Source organism: Neoarius graeffei, chromosome 12, assembly GCF_027579695.1.
Source record: "Neoarius graeffei isolate fNeoGra1 chromosome 12, fNeoGra1.pri, whole genome shotgun sequence".
Lineage (NCBI taxonomy): Eukaryota > Metazoa > Chordata > Actinopteri > Siluriformes > Ariidae > Neoarius > Neoarius graeffei.
This window is the reverse complement of record NC_083580.1, coordinates 78698515-78719171: the sequence shown is the minus strand read 5'-3', so window position 1 is coordinate 78719171 and position 20657 is coordinate 78698515. Positions and strand designations below refer to the sequence as shown.

Here is a 20657-nt window from a genome sequence, read left to right as displayed (position 1 = left end):
GAAGTGAAAATGGCAAATAACATGAGAAAATAATCGTGTTTCAACAACTGTCCTAAATAGAAAGGAAGTATTGTACAGCCGTTGTGTTAGTATAATAATAATAATAATAATAATAATAGAAAGGAAGAAGAAATATATGAAAGAGAAAGATACTCTGTATAAGAAAGAAACTGAAAATCTCCGTAAAAATAATTATAGTAGTAAAAGAGCTGTTCAAAAAAAAATGATCAGAGACTGAACTGGAAAAGGAAAAAAAACAAAACAATAACAGTGAAGCGGAGCGCTATAAAGATGTGTAAGGAATGGGGGTAAAGTTGAGAAAATAAGAGGAGGTAATGAAAGGGAAAAAAAGTCAGGAGATACTTTCCTTGGGGCAGGCTTGATCAGATACGACACTTTAACACATAAACCAAATCCACGCGATGCGAGTGGTAAGATGGCGGCCAGATGGCTTCACTCGTCTCTACAGCGGGGAATGGGCTCTGAGCTCTCCACATTTTTACATAGAGCTCAGTGGTCTTAATGAATACATTAATATCTAAGTGTAACACTGATTGATTGATTAATAGCTCGCTGCTTTCAGTGCGAAGATACGCAGAGTATTTTCATATCTTGTATCTATTTCTACTATTGCGAATATTGTAAACACGACCCGCAATTTCCGGTAGTATACAGTAGTCATACTGTATTTAGTTTCAGTTATTGTACCTGATGATCATGGAATGACTTGCAGAAACATCTGACGCTGGTGTAGTTAATCTTGTTATCAGATACAGGAAATTTTATTTCCACTTTTGTTTTGAATTGTTATCCAGCACTGTTATGTGCTGCATTATGTCCTGTTATGTACAGTAAATAAAATTAAATATGACACAAATATCCACTATTACAGTATATGCTCACCGGCCACTTTAATAGGAACTTCTTCGTGGTCTTCTGTTGTTGCGTGCTGAGATGCTTTTCTGCTCACTACGGTTGTAAAGAGTGATTATATGAGGTACTATATCCTTCCTGGCAAAAAAAAAAAAAGAAAAAGCTCGACCCAATCTGGCCATTTTGTGATCTCTTATCAACAAGGCGTTTGTTTTTTCCAGCCACAGAACTGTCGCTCTCTCACTCACTCGATGTTTTTTGTTTTCCGCACCATTCTGTGTAAACTCTACAGACTGTTGTGTGTGAAAACCCCAGGAAGGAGATCAGCAGTTTCTGAAATACTCAAACCAGCAGTCCATCTGGCTCAAACCAACACCCATACCACAGTGAAAGAAAGAAAGAAAGTCACACTTCACTGTGAGATCATAATTTTTCCCATTCTGATGTTTGAACATTGTGAACATTAACCGAAGCTCTCGATTTGTATCTGCGTGATTTGATGCATCGTGCTGCTGTCGAGCGATCGGCTGATTAGAGAACCGCATCAAACAGAACAGCTGCATGTAGGGGCGTTCCTAATTAGGTGGCTGGTGAATGTATGAATAAAGAAGGCATAAAAGACGACAAATGAACATGACATTATGTGAGATATTGGGGTATAATCATATCAAGGTTCATAAGGAATCTTTTATTTAAAAAAAAGTTTGTTTTGGAGGCCCTGTGAAGTTTGTTCGCGGTCTTTTCCAGGTCAGTATGAACCGGAGCGTCGTCAAGCTTTAATGCATCGACTGCATCCATCAGTTATTCCAAAGTAATCCGTTTGAAAGTCAGAGTCATGGAGGTGATTTAATGTTCAGGGGCTTTATAAATAAGCAGCTTCCTGAAGAGCTTCCTACAGTAAATGGAGGAATGGAGGTCTGTTCTTACACCTAAGAGATGAGATTTCCTGTAAGAGATGAGACTTGAACTCGATAAATATTAAAGATATCACACACAAAGAAATCTCAGAGCATGGCGTTAGGGTTGAATGATGAAATGTCCAGTTTGCTCTCGACTAACGGATTTGTTCTGCCTGTCAGCTCCAGAGGTGGTGAAGAACGAGCGATACACGTTTAGTCCGGACTGGTGGGCTTTGGGGTGTCTGCTGTACGAGATGATCGAAGGCCAGTCACCCTTCCAGCAGCGTAAAAAGAAAATCAAGCGCGAGGAAGTGGAGCGACTCGTCAAAGAGGTGGCCGAGGAGTACTCCAACAAGTTCTCGGAGGACGCCAAGTCCCTCTGCGAAATGGTCAGCAGCTCCCTGATGTTCCGTACACTCACTCCTTATGTTAATACTTTTAGTTCTTTTAAGAAATTTATCCCTAATGAACAAGCCAGAGGTGACAAAGGAAATGGAAAGGGCAAGGGGAAACCTCCTGAGACATCATGAGGAAGAAATCTTGAGAGGAACCAGACTCAAAACGGGGAACCCGTGTTCATCTGGGTGATACTGGATTATAAACATGATTATAAATCATTAATCTTCTCTAACTGTATACTACAGTGGTGCTTGAAAGTTTGTGAACGCTTTAGAATTTTCTATATTTCTGCATAAATATGACCTAAAACATCATCAGATTTTCACACAAGCCCTAAAAGTAGATAAAGAGAACCCAGTTAAACAAATGAGACAAAAATATGATACTTGGTCATTTATTTATTGAGGAAAATGATCCAATATTACACATCTGTGAGTGGCAAAAGTATGTGAACCTCTAGGATTAGCAGTTCATTTGAAGGTGAAATTAGAGTCAGGTGTTTTCAATCAATGGGATGACAATCAGGTGTGAGTGGGCACCCTGTTTTATTTAAAGACCAGGGATCTATCAAAGTCTGATCTTCACAACACATGTTTGTGGAAGTGTATCATGGCACGAACAAAGGAGATTTCTGAGGACCTCAGAAAAAGCGTTGTTGATGCTCATCAGGCTGGAAAAGGTTACAAAACCATCTCTAAAGAGTTTGGACTCCACCAATCCACAGTCAGACAGATTGTGTACAAATGGAGGAAATTCAAGACCATTGTTACCCTCCCCAGGAGTGGTCGACCAACAAAGATCACTCCAAGAGCAAGGCGTGTAATAGTCGGCGAGGTCACAAAGGACCCCAGGGTAACTTCTAAGCAACTGAAGGCCTCTCTCACATTGGCTAATGCTAATGTTCATGAGTCCATCATCAGGAGAACACTGAACAACAATGGTGTGCATGACAGGGTTGCAAGAAGAAAGCCACTGCTCTCCAAAAACAACATTGCTGCTCGTCTGCAGTTTGCTAAAGATCACGTGGACAAGCCAGAAGGCTATTGGAAAAATGTTTTGTGGACGGATGAGACCAAAATAGAACTTTTTGGTTTAAATGAGAAGTGTTATGTTTGGAGAAAGGAAAACACTGCATTCCAGCATAAGAACCTTATCCCATCTGTGAAACATGGTGGTGGTAGTATCATGGTTTGGGCCTGTTTTGCTGCATCTGGACCAGGACGGCTTGCCATCATTGATGGAACAATGAATTCTGAATTATACCAGCGAATTCTAAAGGAAAATATCAGGACATCTGTCCATGAACTGAATCTCAAGAGAAGGTGGGTCATGCAGCAAGACAACGACCCTAAGCACACAAGTTGTTCTACCAAAGAATGGTTAAAGAAGAATAAAGTGAATGTTTTGGAATGGCCAAGTCAAAGTCCTGACCTTAATCCAATCGAAATGTTGTGGAAGGACCTGAAGTGAGCAGTTCATGTGAGGAAACCCACCAACATCCCAGAGTTGAAGCTGTTCTGTACGGAGGAACGGGCTAAAATTCCTCCAAGCCGGTGTGCAGGACTGATCAACAGTTACCGCAAATGTTTAGTTGCAGTTATTGCTGCACAAGGGGGTCACACCAGATACTGAAAGCAAAGGTTCACATACTTTTGCCACTCACAGATATGTAATATTGGATCATCTTCCTCAATAAATAAATGACCAAGTACAATATTTTTGTCTCATTTGTTTAACTGGGTTCTCTTTATCTACTTTTAGGACTTGTGTGAAAATCTGATGATGTTTTAGGTCATATTTATGCAGAAATATAGAAAATTCGAAAGGGTTCACAAACTTTCAAGCACCACTGTATATCTGAGCCAAGCCTTAAAGTCAGATCATACCGTTGTGTGCATACTGGTTCTTCTGATTCTTCTCCTCAACAAAACCCATCACTTGGAAAAGAAAAGGGAGAATAAAGGACTCTTTGTGCTCCGCCTGATTACCAAAGTCCTTGTTTTAAGGAAGAAATCACATGGAGCTCTTGAAGAGCATTTTAGTGTGTGATTGCTGGGCCCTCATGCTGGCACGTTGCTGATTGTTATGGCCTGAAAATAATATCAAAGCTGGAGCTAATCAGCTAGCTAGGTACAGTTTTATTCAAATTGTCAGACAGAGAGAGAGAGAGAGAGAGTGTGAAGTGTCTGGGACTGGTGTGAAAAGTGGCACAGGAAATGTTGAACTGATCATACTAATGAGAATTTTGCTTCATAATCAGATGAATCGGGACAGAAAGATGGTTATTAAAAAGTTCCTGTTCACATCTTTGATCCCACAGCTTCTGGCCAAAGACCCGAACGAGAGGCTCGGCTGTCAGGAAGGTGCCTCGGAGGTGAAGGCTCACCCGATCTTCCGCTCTATCAACTTCAAGCGACTGGAAGCCGGCATGCTGGAAGCCCCTTTTATCCCTGATGTAAGTCTCTCACCAAGAGGAGGACGCTTAAATAAGATCTGACATTGAGGAGAACCTGGTATACACTACCGTTCAGAAGTTTGGGGTCACCCAGACAATTTAGTGTTTTCCATGAAAAGTCACACTTTTATTTCCCACCATAAGTTGTAAAATGAATAGAAAATATAGTCAAGACATTTTTCTGGCCATTTTGAGCATTTAATCGACCCCACAAATGTGATGCTCCAGAAACTCAATCTGCTCAAAGGAAGGTCAGTTTTATAGCTTCTCTAAAGAGCTCAACTGTTTTCAGCTGTGCTAACATGACTGTACAAGGGTTTTCTAATCATCCATTAGCCTTCTGAGGCAATGAGCAAACCAGGGCTTTGAACCAGAATTTTTTTCCTATTGGTTCGTTCCGAACAGAAATGGAATTTTAACGTTTCCGGTTTTGGGTTCCACCATTAAATAGACGTTCCCGAACCGGTTAGAACAAAAAAATTTCGTTCCCGGAACGGTTAATTACGTTCCCTGTCAGCGGTTTAACAAATGGCTATAAAATTATGTCTCTGTCTCATCCAGCTTAAGCCAAATGTAGGCTAATTCTATTACAACCTTCATTAAATAAGACAAGAAATAATTCAAAACAATTATTATTTCAAATGTTGGCGATTTGGATTCTCAGTATGTCTTCCCATCTACACAAACAGAAAAAGTGCCAATAATGAAAGATAATTAGTTTAGTGTGTTACCAAAGGCTAGTCAGGCCCTATAGAGGGCTACCGCATGACGTCACCGCGCCGCGAGATTTTGTTAGGCGCCATATTGGAAGACCAAGTACACATCTATGCAAGTACATACATTCATAAAACAAACTACACCTGAAATGTAGCCAGGGCCGGTTCTGCCCTAATCTGGACCCGGGCGCAACATCGCGCAACCCCCCCCCCAAAAAAACAACAACACCAGTCTAAATCAGGACAACCATCACATAACTATAACTATAAACATTTTATATAAACTATTTTAACTAAATGGGCTATAATAAATCAGCCTGCAGGCAGCCACGGCGGGCTGCCTCAGAAAAGTAACCATTCAATGACACAACTGAAAGCCTGCAGCCACGGCGGGCTGCCTCAGAAAACTAACCATTTGTCCTACCTTAAAACTCGTTTTGCATTTTCTGCCTCCTTTTTTGTATTTTCGACCCTCCGTTTATTTTCTTTCCTTTTCTGAAAACCCGATTTGTGTCCAGACATTTTGTTCTGCTACCAACGAACTAACTCGTCAGGTCTCGTCTCTCGAGCCCGCGATGATTCCCGTGGGAAGGGCAACAATTGATACATTTTTACAAACAGCCAATAGGGAGGTTGCAACGTTCAGGCTCTTCTTTGCTCAGACACTCAGTAATTCACTTATTATCACGTGGAGACATGATAGCAGTCCACCTTCCCGCTCTCTCCATTCAGTCAGCGAACGTCACGCAGGAAGTGAACCCCAGCGGGTCATAGAAACTTGCGCAGGAGAAGAATGGCTTTTTTATTTGTAGGCTACGGAAACTTTGAGGAACGAAATAAAAACCGGTATTAACCGGTTACCATTATTTTTAATAAGCGTTTCTGTTCCGGAACATAAAAAATAATAAAGTTTCTGGTTTCGTTTCTGTTCCATGTGAAATAGAAAAAGTTCCCGGTTTTCGTTTTCGTTCCTTGAACCGGTTCAAAGCCCTGGAGCAAACACATTGTACCATTAGAACACTGGAGTGAGAGTTGCTGGAAATGGGCCTCTATACACCTATGGAGATATTGCACCAAAAACCAGACATTTGCAGCTAGAATAGTCATTTACCACATTAGCAATGTATAGAGTGGATTTCTGATTAGTTTAAAGTGATCTTCATTGAAAAGAACAGTGCTTTTCTTTCAAAAATAAGGACATTTCAAAGTGACCCCAAACTTTTGAACGGTAGTGTACACTGATCAGCTGATTGATTATCTCATTCCAATGGCACCTGTCAAGCCGTGGGATATATTAGTATCAGGCAGCAAGAAAGACAAGAGTCAGTTCTTGAAATTGATGTGTTGGAGGCAGGAAAAATGGGCGAGCGTAAGAAGTAACTTTGACAAGGGCCATGGCGAGACGACTGGGTCTGACTGAACATCTCCAGAATGGCACATCTTGTCGGGGGTTCCTGGTATTCAGTGGTTAGTACCTACTAAAAGTGGTCCAAGGATCCAAAGGACAACCGGTGAACCAGCAACAGGGTCATGGGTGTCGAAGGCTCATTGATTGATTCGCACGGGGGCACGAAGGCTATCCCGTACCGTATGCTCCAGTCCCATAGAAGAGCTTCTGGAGCGCAAACTGCTGAAAAGGTTAACCTTTCCGTTTTAGCCAGAATTAACTTTTTCAGCAGCTTGTGCTCCAGTACAGTAGATCTTCTGTCAGCTATTACAGGTGCCATTGTAACAGCATAATCGATGTAATTCAAAAAACGACTAGCTCCCAAAACAAAACGTCGTGATCCAAAATAATAATACAAGTAATAAGAGTCTTTATTTCACACACACACACATCCTGGTCTTAATGATGAGATTCGTTTCTTATGACTCAGCTCAGGGAGGAAAAAAAATCACAGCTAATAACCAGTTCTGTGCTAACAAGGCCTTAGCGGAAGCTTAGTAACCTGTTATTCAGAAGAAATGTGGCAGCCGTATCCCAGATAACCCGTCAAAATTACGAAAAATATTGCTGTAAAGAATGCAATTCGCGACACAAAAAAAAAAAACATTCAAGCGTAATACAAAACAATAGAGGTTTTTCAGTTGTCACATGATGTATATCGTCATACAGACAGACTTGCTGTCAGTGTGCTTTGTTTTCACTTCAGGAAATGCAATTCTAGTTCTTATTATTATTATTACTTCAGTACTTGTTGACGATACTGTAAATTTCAGATCGTTCCAAATTTAGCTCCTGTTTGTTCATGATCCTCTCTAACAGACGTGATTTTGTTTCTACGCAAAACACCAACCTCCCAGTGCTCCTGTGGTTTGAGGTGTTCCTCAGGGATCAGTCCTTGGCCGTCTTCTTTTCTTTATTTATATGCATATACACTAGCTTTGGTTCACTCGTATGTTGTTACGATGTCGCTGTCGATATCACTGGACTGTAAACTGTAACGTCATACGGTATTTGTTCAGTTAATAATTTGCCTCAATATTTGAACCTTTTCATTAAACCTGATGAACTACACCCTGTAGTAAAGAACTTTCATATCCTCTCCTTTTGAGTCTTACATTAGAGGATCTGCCAAAATATTGGTTCTTTTGTTTCTTTTCGCACCTTCAGCCTCAGGCCATCTACTGTAAGGACGTGCTGGACATCGAGCAGTTCTCCACTGTGAAAGGGGTGGAGCTTGAGCCCAAAGATGACTCCTTCTACAGCAAAGTGTCCACTGGCAGTGTTCCCATCCCCTGGCAAAACGAGGTGAGAGTTCAGTTCACAAAGCCCAACTACTACAGTCTGTCCTCTCAGGCGGCCATCTTGGTGACCATGATGGATGCCAATAGTACTGTATTGTTGAGAGACCTACGGTATAAAAACGGATGACGTTTTAAACAGGGATCAGTTCAGATTGGACAAAAGCAGTCTAAGTAATGCAAATAAAAAAAAATCCCTCACTCTATACCAAGATAACTCATATTTACAGCTGTTCCTATGGAAACGGTGACCGTCAGGCCTGAGAGTCGGCAGAATCCCAAACGGCTTCCTGGTCCTTAAGTGCATGCGCAACAATAACTTCAACATTCTGTATAACCCATCATAACACCTCAAGGAAATGATCTCGGAAATGGTTTCGTCCTGCAGCACAAGCAAAAGTCTTAGCCGCCCGTTTTTGTTTTTTTTTATACAAACTTTGTTATAGATTTCTATTTTATGACTTCTACATTATTGAGTCAAAACATTACGGAAACATTTTAGAGTTCCAAACGATCGTTTTTGTTCCAGCATAAAATTAAATGTTGCAGAAAAAAAATTTTGTAATATATCTGAGCAGCATTTTCCATCCATAAGAGGGCACTTTTCTTTTCAGATTAAAAAAGAAAACATAATGAAAGCTAGTGGAAAATTTTTGGTGAAAAATGAACGAGCGAGTGTGACAAAGTGTCCAGAAGAACTGCGGCTGGTTCTGTAAGATGCTCAGTAAAACCTACAGCTCATTTCCGTATAAAACTGCACTCACTCTGGGGGCGTCATGGCTCAGGTAGCTAAGGCGCCATACCATAAATCCGGGGACCCGGGTTCGATTCCGGCCCGAGGTCATTTCCCGATCCCTCCCCATCTCTCTCTCCTGCTCGTTTCCTGTCCTGTCTCTGCACTGTCCTATCCAATAAAGGTGAAAAAAGCCCCAAAAAATCTTTAAAAAAAAAAAAAAACCTGCACTCACTGGACCCGAGACGGATATTTTTTTTTTAGCAAAGGGAATTTCGTCTCACACCAAATATTGACTTTGCTTCGTTTATTATGGCTTACTGATTACTGTTTATAGTATTTTTTTTATGTCGAAACATTTCGTTTCATTATTTTTTAAGCCATTTTTGGTCGACAGCATTTCTTTACATGTGCCAAGACTTTTGCACAGGACTGTGTATTTATATCATATTTTGTAGCATATACAGTAGTTAGCATACTTTAATCGATTTATAGCATACATGTCAACCTTTGGTCAAACAAACCTGTATAACCAACCTCCAAAACCCTTATTTTCCTTATAAAATCCTTATAAGATGCAAAATAAAATCATTTACCTAAAATTTGAATGATAATTAACCATGATATATCCCAGTTACTGTTTATTCAATATTAATAACAATAAACCTTCAGAATAAATACAAAACTCCAATGTTTGACAAAAACACAGTGTCACTCTAATGTTCTGAATTGTACTCCGTGGCAGCGTTTTTAGCGTTCTAGGTTGCGTGTCACAGCAAGTGTCTGTGATGTCATTGGTTTCTGATTTTTTTGTTCAACAAGTTTCTGCTGATGTACACTACCGTTCAAAAGTTTGGGGTCACTTTGAAATGTCCTTATTTTTGAAAGAAAAGCACTGTTCTTTTCAATGAAGATCACTTTAAACTAATCAGAAATCCACTCTATACATTGCTAATGTGGTAAATGACTATTCTAGCTGCAAATGTCTGGTTTTTGGTGCAATATCTCCATAGGTGTATAGAGGCCCGTTTCCAGCAACTCTCACTCCAGTGTTCTAATGGTACAATGTGTTTGCTCATTGCCTCAGAAGGCTAATGGATGATTAGAAAACCCTTGTACAATCATGTTAGCACAGCTGAAAACAGTTGAGCTCTTTAGAGAAGCTATAAAACTGACCTTCCTTTGAGCAGATTGAGTTTCAGGAGCATCACATTTGTGGGGTCGATTAAATGCTCAAAATGGCCAGAAAAATATCTTGACTATATTTTCTATTCATTTTACAACTTATGGTGGGAAATAAAAGTGCGACTTTTCATGGAAAACACAAAATTGTCTGGGTGACCCCAAACTTTTGAACGGTAGTGTAGTTTGGTCTTGAAATGTTCACGCACATCGTAGATGCCTGATTCCGTAACCTTAATGTCTCTGGCACAAACTGTGCCGTGGGCATATTCGTCTCCCTGCTTTGATGCCTTTGAACTGTTCCACCCAACTTGAACTAAAACGCCCATGACCTTGTGTTTTCTGTTGACTAACAGCCCCGTCTGCCATTTAGATCAAAGTCGTTCAGTCTGAAATCCTTCTTGACAAGCAGCCTCCTCGATCTCTGATGAACTTAACTCTAACGATGATTATTAAAACACTGTCAAATGTACACTTCCTAATGACACTAATCCTATCGCTCATGTCAACGAAGCAGGAAGTTGTATAATCGAGAGTCCATCATTCGCACATGTGGTATGAGACAGGATTGCTCACAGTTTATTTTCTGAATCACCAATCGTTTGACATTTCATTTTTGTTGAGAAATTCCCAAGTAGATAAACATACGGCCGTATAGGTTCATTTTTGTTGAAAATCTGTATGAATTATGGCAAAACCGTATAACTTGACATGTATGTTATAGTTGTATTAATTATATTGTGAAGCGCTTAGAACAATTACTGGTATAGGTACGATATAAATAAAGTTGATTATTATTATAAACTGAAGAGAAAGGTGTGTTTGTAATACTGCTTTTAAAGAAATTACAGTATCTGTTATGTTATGGTTCGTGTGTACTGTAGCGACTCTATTTTTACGGAGATGTTCAAGTAGCTAATCCGTATATCTCCTCTTTTTATTTTGTAAAAAGCAAGACTAATATTTCTTTTATTACGACTTTTGTCAAAAAAATATCCGTCATTACTCTCACAGAGACAGCGGTGTGACAGTCTTTTCCAATTATACTCATTCTACTTTTTTTTTTTCAAAGGGCGGGACTTGTTTTTGTTTTACAGTCAAGCCGGAAAGTCTGCACACCCCTTTCACCTTCTCCACTTTTTATTAGGTTTCAGACTTATTCTACAATAGATTGAATTCATTTTTTGTCACAAAATTCTACACAAAATAGCCCATAATGACAAAGTGAAAGCAGGTTTTTAGACATTTGTGCTAATTTATTAAAAATCAAAATGTAAAATATCATATGTACACAAGTGTGCACATATGATTTGATGACGCCCAAAAGTGAGCTGAGGTGCATTTTGTTTCCACTGATACTGCTTGAGATATTTCTACAACTTAATTGGAGTCCACCTGTGGTAAATTCAGTTGACTGGATATGATTGGGTTTTGCCAAGATCTGCCTATAATATAAGGTCCCACAGTTGACAGTGCATGTCAGAGCAAACTCCAAGCCATGGGGTCAAAGGAATTATCTGCAGACCTCAGAAACAGGATTGTGTCAAGGCATAGATCTGGAGAAGGGTATAGAAAAATTGCTGCAGCTTTACAGGTCCCAAAGAGCACAGTGGCCACCATGATTTGTAAATGGAAGAAGTTTGGAACCACCAAGAATCTTCTTAGACCTGGCCGCCCGGCCAAACTGGGTGATCGGGGAAGACGGGCCTTGTTCAGGGAGGTGAGCAGGAACCCGAGGGTCACTCTGACGGAGCTCCAGCGTATCCTTGTGGAGATGGAAGAACCTTTCAGAAGATCAACCATCCAGGCAGCACTCCACAAATCAGGCCTTTATGGTAGAGTGGCCAGACGGAAGCCAATCCTTAGTAAAAGGCACATAATGGCCCACTTGGAGTTTGCCAGAAGGCACCTAGAGGACTCTCAAACCATGAGAAACAAGATTCTCTGGTCTGATGAAACCAAAATTGAACTTTTTGGCCTGAATGCCAAGCATCACATCTGGAGAAAACCAGGCACCACTCATCACCTGGCTAATGCCATCCCTACAGTGAAGCATGGCGGTGGCAGCATCATGATGTGGGGATGTTTTTCAGCAGCAGGAACAGGGCGACTAGTCCTGATAGAGGGAAAGATGAATGCAGCTAAGTACACCGAGATCCTTGAAGAAAACCTGCTCCAGAGCGCTCAGACTGGGGTGAAGGTTTACCTTCCAACATGACAACGACCCGAAGCACACAGCCAAGAGACCAAAGCAGTGGCTTCAGAGATAGTCTGTGAATGTCCTTGAGTGGCCCAGCCAGAACCCAGACCTGAATCCAATTGAACATCTGTGGAAGGAGCTAAAAATGGCTGTGTACCGATGCTCCCCATCCAACCTGATGGAGCTTGCAAGGATATGCCAAGAGGAATGAGCAAAAATGTCCAGAAACAAGTGTGCCAAGCTTGTCGTTTCTTTCCCAAGACACCTTGAAGCTGTAATTGCTGCCAAAGGTGCATCAGCCAAGTATTAGGCTAAGGGTGTGTACAGATATGTAACCCCTAAATAGCCTATTTTTGTCAGTAAAATAAAATTGCATATTTTCTAAAAAACAGCTTGCACTTTGTCATTATGGGCTATTTTGTGTAGAATTTTGTGACAAAAAAATGAACTCAATCTATTGTAGAATAAGTCTGTAATGTAATAAACCGTGGAGAAGGTGAAAGGGGTGTGCAGACTTTGCGGCTTGACCGTATAGAGCCGCCATTTTGTGTGTTTCATTCTTCCCAGTGCATATTTTAGAAATAATAATTGTATTGAATGACCTCATATATTAAGTAACATCAACAAAACAAGGATGAGATGATATTTTAAACGAGGTACATTGCATGTAGCTGTTTGATAGCATAATTAAGCACATAACACTGATTGATTAATGACGATAATACACATCAAAACTTTCCAAAAGCGTAGGCAGGAGTGTGCGTTCACTTCCATAACATTTACGTTTAAAAAAAAAAGCGCGATTTTCACAGGAAGTTTGATTGCTCCCGGCATCGGCATCATATCCTGAGACACTTCATTATTCTAAGCTCGAGTGAGTCATTTTCCTGCGAATGTAATACCTGCCTTTTTTTTAGCATTAATCACATGCACTGCAAAATATAAAGGAAGTGTTATGTAATATTTCCCTGCAATTATTAGACATATTTCATACACTTTCAAGCTTGAAATGAGTTTTTAAAAATCCAGGAATAGACCTAATAAGCTTGGATTTGTTTGTTTAATCCCAGCTGAGGTGCAAAAGTCAGTGAATTCTTAGTTCTGGTCCCAAGCCTGGATAATAAATGGGGAGGTGTCAAGAATGGCGAGCTGAGGTGAAGTGAGGACCCAAGAGCAGACTCAAAACAGGCAGTGTAAAGAGAAAACTCCTTTAATGAAGTAGATGCAGTAAGGCAAAGGTACAGTAGGGCTCAGGCAAAAATCAGTAGTCAAAAACACTGGCCAGGAGGTCAAAAACACAGAGGAGCAGGTAGGCATGATCAGGGACAAAAACCGATGAACACAGGGACAAGGGAAATCCAGGCAGAGCTAGCAAAGACACAATCCAAAAGAACTGGCAGGTAAAAACAACTGGACAGAAAACTAGACAAAAAAAACCCAAGGAAAAATTCAGGCAGAGGAACTCAAGAAGACACAATACCAAAGGGCTTTAGTGAAGCGAGGAAAGTCTACAAGAGACAGTCTGCCAACTGGAGTCACGCCAAACAGTTCTTAAAAAGCCTTGGCTGATGGGAGAGGAGTGGTGGCAGGTGTGGGAGTGCCGCTTCAGGAAAATGGCCTTCAGCAAGGCAGGACTGAATTCCTGTCCTGGAGCCGGCATGGAAGTCCCACAATCTAAGGCATGGATGGACTGGACTGGACTGTGACAGGAGGGTTGCGTCAGGAAGGGCATCGGGCATAAACCTCAAGCCAAATCAGCTTTGTAGACAATGAAAGTACTTTTACACCAGATTGGTTGAGGCCCGGGTTAACAACGACCACTACTGGGAGCTAGGCTAGTGGTGGGAAAAGGAGAAGAGAGGTGAAAGGCGAATTCGGAAGAAACGTCAGAGTAGAGAGTGGAACTGAAAGTTGTAACTTTAAATGTTGACTGGTAAAGAAGGAGAACTGGCTGATACGATGGAGAGGAGAAAGCTTGGCATTCTGTATGTACAAGAAACAAAGTGGAAGGGAAGTAAGGTCAAGAACATCGGCGGTGGTTTCAAGCTTTTCTATCATGGTGTGGATGGGAGGAGAAATGATGTAGGGGTAATCTGTTGGAGGTGAAGAGAGTGAGTGACAGAGTGATGAGCGTGAAGCTGGAAATTGGGGGGTGAACATCGTCAGCGCATATGCCCTCCAAACGTGGTGCGAGATGGAGGAGAAAGAAGAATTCTGGAGTGAGTTGGATGACATGGTTGAAAGTTTACCAAATGAGTTGAAATATCTAGGCTCGACTGTACAAAGTAATGACGAGTGCGGAGGAGAAGTGAAGAAGAGAGTGCAAGAAGGTTGGAATGGATGGAGGAAAGGAGGATGTCAGGAGTGATTTGTGATAGAAGAGTGAAAGGGAAAGCGTACCGGACAGTAGTAAGAGCAGCGATGGTGTACAGTTTGGAGAAAAAAAGACAGGAGGCTGAACTGGAGGGAGCAGAGCTGAAGATGTTGAGATGTTCATTGGGAATGGCAAAGTTGGACAGAATGAGAAATGAGAATATTAGAGGGACAGGACATGTAAGACGTCTTGGAGACAAAGTCAGAGAGGCAAGCTTGAAATGGGAAGCCATGGCTTAATGGTTAGAGAAGCAGTTTTGGGGCCAAAAGGTCACTGGTTCGATTCCCTGGACCAGCAGAAATGGCTGAAGTGCCCTTGAGCAAGGCACCTAACCCCCAACTGCTCCCCAGGCTGCTCTGGGTATGTTGTACATCACTCTGGATAAGAGCGTCTACTAAATGCCATGAATGTAATGTAATGTGTTACACAAAGCGAGACTGAGATGGTTTGGAGACGTCCAAAGGAGAGATCCAGGGGAAAAGAATGCTGGAGATGGAGTTGCCAGGTAGAAGGAAAGAGCAAAGACGAGATTTAGGACGGTTGGTGCGAGAGAAGAAGATACGGAGGACAGGAGGAGATGGAGGGACGTTATCTCTAACAGGAACAGCTGAAAGAAAAAGAATATTGTATTTGTTTAAAAAAAACAAATAAAGACAAATATTGGTTGAATTTGCATGTATATTTTTACTAGATAATTATATAAGGAGGAGCGGTATACTGGTTTCCCTCTGTCCATCCGTATCTCCGTCTGTCTGAAACACCCTTTTTCTCAGCAACCACAAATCATAGCCACTTGGTACTTGGTACCAAACTTCAGCTTGGGGTTCTATACCATGTATACCATTTTCAGGTCTGTCCCACATCGACTTCCTGTTTACCGACTGAATGTTTTTTACGAAACATATAGCATGGATTTACAAAATTTTCCTAACACTTTTCTCAGCAACTACAAATCACAACTGCTTGATATTTGGTACCGAGCTTCAGCTTGGGGTTCGATACCGTATTTACCGTTTTCAGGTCTGTCGCACATCAACTTCCTGTTTATCGACTGAAAGTATTTACGAAACATATAGGGTGGATTTTGACGCTATTTCAAGAAGCAAAATGCTATTTCAAAAAGACAGTTTACCAGGATGCTATTTGACATCCCTGGGGAGAGACACTGCTCTTTACTTATTTGAAGGTTAATGATTTGTTGAAGTCAACATTCATAATAAGTGTCCTTTTCTTCGATTGCTTGCATTCTGATATAAGCGAATATAAGCGGGGGGATGCGTAAGTGAGCAGTAGCTCACAGTTGATCTTGATTTTTAGTGCTAAATCACGGCTCTGATGCATTTCTGAGTTGAGGCTGATGGTTGGATGATCAGCCCGATGTCTGGGTACACTTTCAGTTTAGTCCAGGCCTAAACCTGCCCAAAATCCACAAATGGAAATTGTTAGATGTCTGTGAAGATTCTCAGTCATCCAGGTCATAGTAAACTGGGTGGTAAAAGAGAGCAACTGGACTTGCTTGAAGATTCTTGAAGACGTTTCACCTCTCCTCCGAAAGGCTTCTTCAGTTCTGTCTGACTGGTAGGGAGCATCAGGTATTTATCCTCTCATGGATGAAAAGCTCATCTAAGGTGTCATTCAGTGTGTTTACATGCACATCCAAATCGAGCTACTGTCGGTAATCGAGCTAAGGGTCCCAGCAGGGGTGCCAGAGAAATCCAATCCTACATGCACACAAGGAAATCGAGCTATTGTGTGAGGTACATTGTGCACCCGAGCCACAGGTGGCGCTACACACCCCATTGTGTTGGTACACTTCCGGTTGTCATCATGAAGAAGAGCTATTCAAGAGTATAAACAAAGTTATCAGTTCCGTGTTCACAAGAAGAACGACGACGAGGACAGCAACATATATATATATATATATATATATATATATATATATATATAGGCGGCACGGTGGTGTAGTGGTTAGCACTGTCGCCTCACAGCAAGAAGGTCCTGGGTTCGAGCCCCGGGGCCGGCGAGGGCCTTTCTGTGCGGAGTTTGCATGTTCTCCCCGTGTCCGCATGGGTTTCCTCCGGGTGCTCCGTTTTCCCCCACAGTCCAAAGACATGCAGGTTAGGTTAACTGGTGACTCTAAATTGAGCGTAGGTGTGAATGTGAGTGTGAATGGTTGTCTGTGTCTATGTGTCAGCCCTGTGATGACCTGGCGACTTGTCCAGGGTGAACCCCGCCTTTCACCTGTAGTCAGCTGGGATAGGCTCCAGCTTGCCTGCGACCCTGTAGAAGGATAAAGCGGCTACAGATAATGAGATGAGATGATATATATATATATATATATTCAACTCCTTAAGCTGAATGAGCATGAACTCTATCTCCTCATTGCTCCAGAAGTGCACGTTTCTACTACTGTTGTCATGCCGACCGAGGCTGTTGTGTTTCCCGCTTGTGGTCTCGTCACTCGTCACTTCCGGAAGGGGCAGTGCTGAAGTAAGTAGCTCGACTACGTAGCTCGATAGGGTTTACATGGACTAAGTAGCTCGGCTACAATCGCATAATCTAGGTCGCGTAGCTCGATTACGAGAAATCCAGTTCGGTTCGATTTCAGCCGAGCTAAGGTGTTTCCATGGCATTTAGAACTTCGATTTCAGTCGAGCTACGGCAGAAATTCGATTTTCTCTATGTGCATGTAAACGCACTGATTGAGTCATCCTGTTGGTGTGGGTCACTGGGGGCTGGTTGTGAACGGCCTTGAGAGTTGTTAGGATGATCAATGGATTGCCCGTTAGGGTGATCAATGGAATGCTGGTTCTCTCTGTCCTCCTGTGAGTCACTGAAAACAGCTGGGTTTTAGTGTGCATTCAGTTGTCTGGGAAGTGTGCCAAGGACTGCATTGTAGGTGGCTGATAAATGATGTCTTAGACTCCCACCTCTGTTCAGTGATGGCCGTTCCAGGTTGACAAAAATGGCTTCTTTAACTCCTCGCTCATACCAACGATCCTCTCTGGCTAAAATGCGTACGTTGCAATCCTGAAATGAGTGTCCTTTGTTGTTAAGATGAAGGTAGACCGCAGAGTCCTGGCCTGAGGAACTGGCTCTCCTGTGTTGAGCCATGCGCCTGTGATGCGGTTGTTTTGTCTCTCCAATATACGAGTCCGTGCATTGCTCACTGCACTGAATGGCATACACTACGTTGTCCTGTTTGTGGCTGGGTATTCTGCCCTTAGGGTGGACCAGTTTCTGCTTCAGAGTGTTACTGGGTCTGAAATGTACCGGAATGTTGTGTTTGTAGAAGATCCTCCTGAGTTTCTCAGATAGACCAGAAATGTAGGGAATGACAATGTTCTTGCGTTTGTTCCTGTTATTGTTAGATTAATAAAACTCAAACAATAAGCAGAATTTCTCATGTAACCGAAGTATTTTTGGATCATGGTTTGGTAAATTTTTTATGGTTTTAGATGAAAAAGAGGTTAGGACCAACAAGAAGGCAGGTCTTTTAATAAATTTGTAAATAATAATAATACGATAATTCATATGGCGTGTGTTGTGTGTTTGCGTGTCTCCTCTCAGATGATAGAGTCCGAGTGTTTTAAAGAACTGAACGTGTTGAATCTGGACGGCTCCGTGCCCCCGGATCTGGACTGGAGAGGACAGCCGTCTCCTCCGCCCAAACAGGGCCTGCTGCAGAGACTCTTCGGGAGACAGGTGAGCACGGCCAGCCAATCAGTCAGTTAATCAATCAATCGGTTAATTAATGCCTTCGTTCTGATACGTTTCTCTAGTAACATAGAGACTTAGACGGCACTTTATGTGTGCTGTACATAAAAACTAATATTGAAAAAAAAAAACATACTGTATAATAATTTGTCGTGAATTTTTCTCGAGAACATGCTAGAATACGTCGTGTTTGACTTTCCCCGTCTCCTCTCGTTCTCAGGACTGCTGTGGGAACTGCAGTGACAGCGACGAGGAGCCGACGAGGCTCTGAGGGCGTGGCCAGGCCCAGGCTCCTCCCCCCTTTGCCACAGCGGAGGATCTCATTTTGTTTACAACTTTTGCACATTTGTATTTTTAGGATAGCTCTATATAAACATTGGAATGTATATTTTCACTCTATAGCCATGCGGTCGATGTTATTTAAAGTCAACGGAAAAGGAAAAGAAAACGGATCAGCGTCCATCGTTACAGCAGAGTATTTCAGAGACAGTGTACATCGACACGAAGGCTGAGCGACCCAAACAGCCTGGTCCCGTCTGATCAGCCTGCCAACCGCCTCCCTTTTTTGCGCCGCCTCCCTTTTTTCCTTCTTCTGTTTTTAAACTGTTGTTTGTTGTTGTTTTTTTTTTATTTTTCTTTAAATAAACCACATACATGTACAGTGTTTTTTTTTTTTTGCTCAGCCAAATTCTTTCAAATAGGTAAGACAGATGGAAATTATGTTCACAGATATTTTTATATTTATATATGTTTTACGATTTTTTTTTCTTAAGTTTTTTTTTTTCTTGTGGTAATCTTGACAATCAAATGACCATTTGTATAAAACTTTTGATGTGTAGGGGTTCGAAACACAGCGACACGACGTGACTGAAGCGACGTGACACAGACAGATTTTCTTGTCTTTAGGTATATACAATCCAAACGTTTCTATCCGAGGTCTCAGACGTAGAGTACGCGTGAGGGTTCGAGCTAAATCAAGACGCCAGGCGTCATTTCCAAGTACACACGTGCACACGTATTTGTCCAAACAAACCCACTTGTGTTATGCTGTATGTAAATACGCGACACTTACCTGTAAAGCCCTCGGTGTGTCTTCCTGCTGATTTCTCTCTGGATATTTGGAGAAATAATCATTGTTAGTGTTTTAGGTGGTCAGTATGTTGCATGGTGAGTCTATGCATAAACCATCTTGCATTTATAATGCATTTACATCTTCATCTTCGTTACTCATCGTTCGATTAATCATGATTACTGCGTTGTGTTTATCAGGACTCGTAACTCATCCTACCTACCATGCATCATCGTCGTGATTTTGTGCATATGAGTTGATTTATTATGCATAATGTCAGGCTGTTTTTAAAGGGTTGTTGCTGCTTTTCCCAAAATTTGGGTCAAAGAAATGAAAACCACAAATTTTATATATATATATATACACACAACCCCGATTCCAAAAAAGTTGGGACAAAGTACAAATTGTAAATAAAAACGGAATGCAGTGATGTGGAAGTTTCAAAATTCCATATTTTATTCAGAATAGAACATAGATGACATATCAAATGTTTAAACTGAGAAAATGTATCATTTAAAGAGAAATTAGGTGATTTTAAATTTCATGACAACAACACATCTCAAAAAAGTTGGGACAAGGCCATGTTTCCCACTGTGAGACATCCCCTTTTCTCTTTACAACAGTCTGTAAACGTCTGGGGACTGAGGAGACAAGTTGCTCAAGTTTAGGGATAGGAATGTTAACCCATTCTTGTCTAATGTAGGATTCTAGTTGCTCAACTGTCTTAGGTCTTTTTTGTCGTATCTTCCGTTTTATGATGCGCCAAATGTTTTCTATGGGTGAAAGATCTGGACTGCAGGCTGGCCAGTTCAGTACCCGGACCCTTCTTCTACGCAGCCATGATGCTGTAATTGATGCAGTATGTGGTTTGGCATTGTCATGTTGGAAAATGCAAGGTCTTCCCTGAAAGAGACGTCGTCTGGATGGGAGCATATGTTGCTCTAGAACCTGGATATACCTTTCAGCATTGATGGTGTCTTTCCAGATGTGTAAGCTGCCCATGCCACACGCACTAATGCAACCCCATACCATCAGAGAAGCAGGCTTCTGAACTGAGCGCTGATAACAACTTGGGTCGTCCTTCTCCTCTTTAGTCCGAATGACACGGCGTCCCTGATTTCCATAAAGAACTTCAAATTTTGATTCGTCTGACCACAGAACAGTTTTCCACTTTGCCACAGTCCATTTTAAATGAGCTTGGCCCAGAGAAGACGTCTGCGCTTCTGGATCATGTTTAGATACGGCTTCTTCTTTGAACTATAGAGTTTTAGCTGGCAACGGCGGATGGCACGGTG

The 20657-nt window shown here is 41.6% G+C and overlaps 1 protein-coding gene across 1 annotated transcript in view; it reads left to right on the top strand.

Annotated features, from left to right (window-relative positions):
• The window catches only part of grk6 (G protein-coupled receptor kinase 6), an 89459-nt gene extending 69436 nt beyond the window's left edge, over positions 1-20023 (top strand). The window contains exons 12-16 of the mRNA XM_060936491.1: positions 1953-2161; positions 4492-4626; positions 7957-8094; positions 18147-18281; positions 18514-20023. Coding sequence (XP_060792474.1) covers positions 1953-2161; positions 4492-4626; positions 7957-8094; positions 18147-18281; positions 18514-18564 — 668 coding nt within the window. The 3' untranslated portion in view covers positions 18565-20023. The remainder of the gene's footprint in view (positions 1-1952; positions 2162-4491; positions 4627-7956; positions 8095-18146; positions 18282-18513) is intronic.
• Positions 20024-20657: the final 634 nt, after the last annotated feature.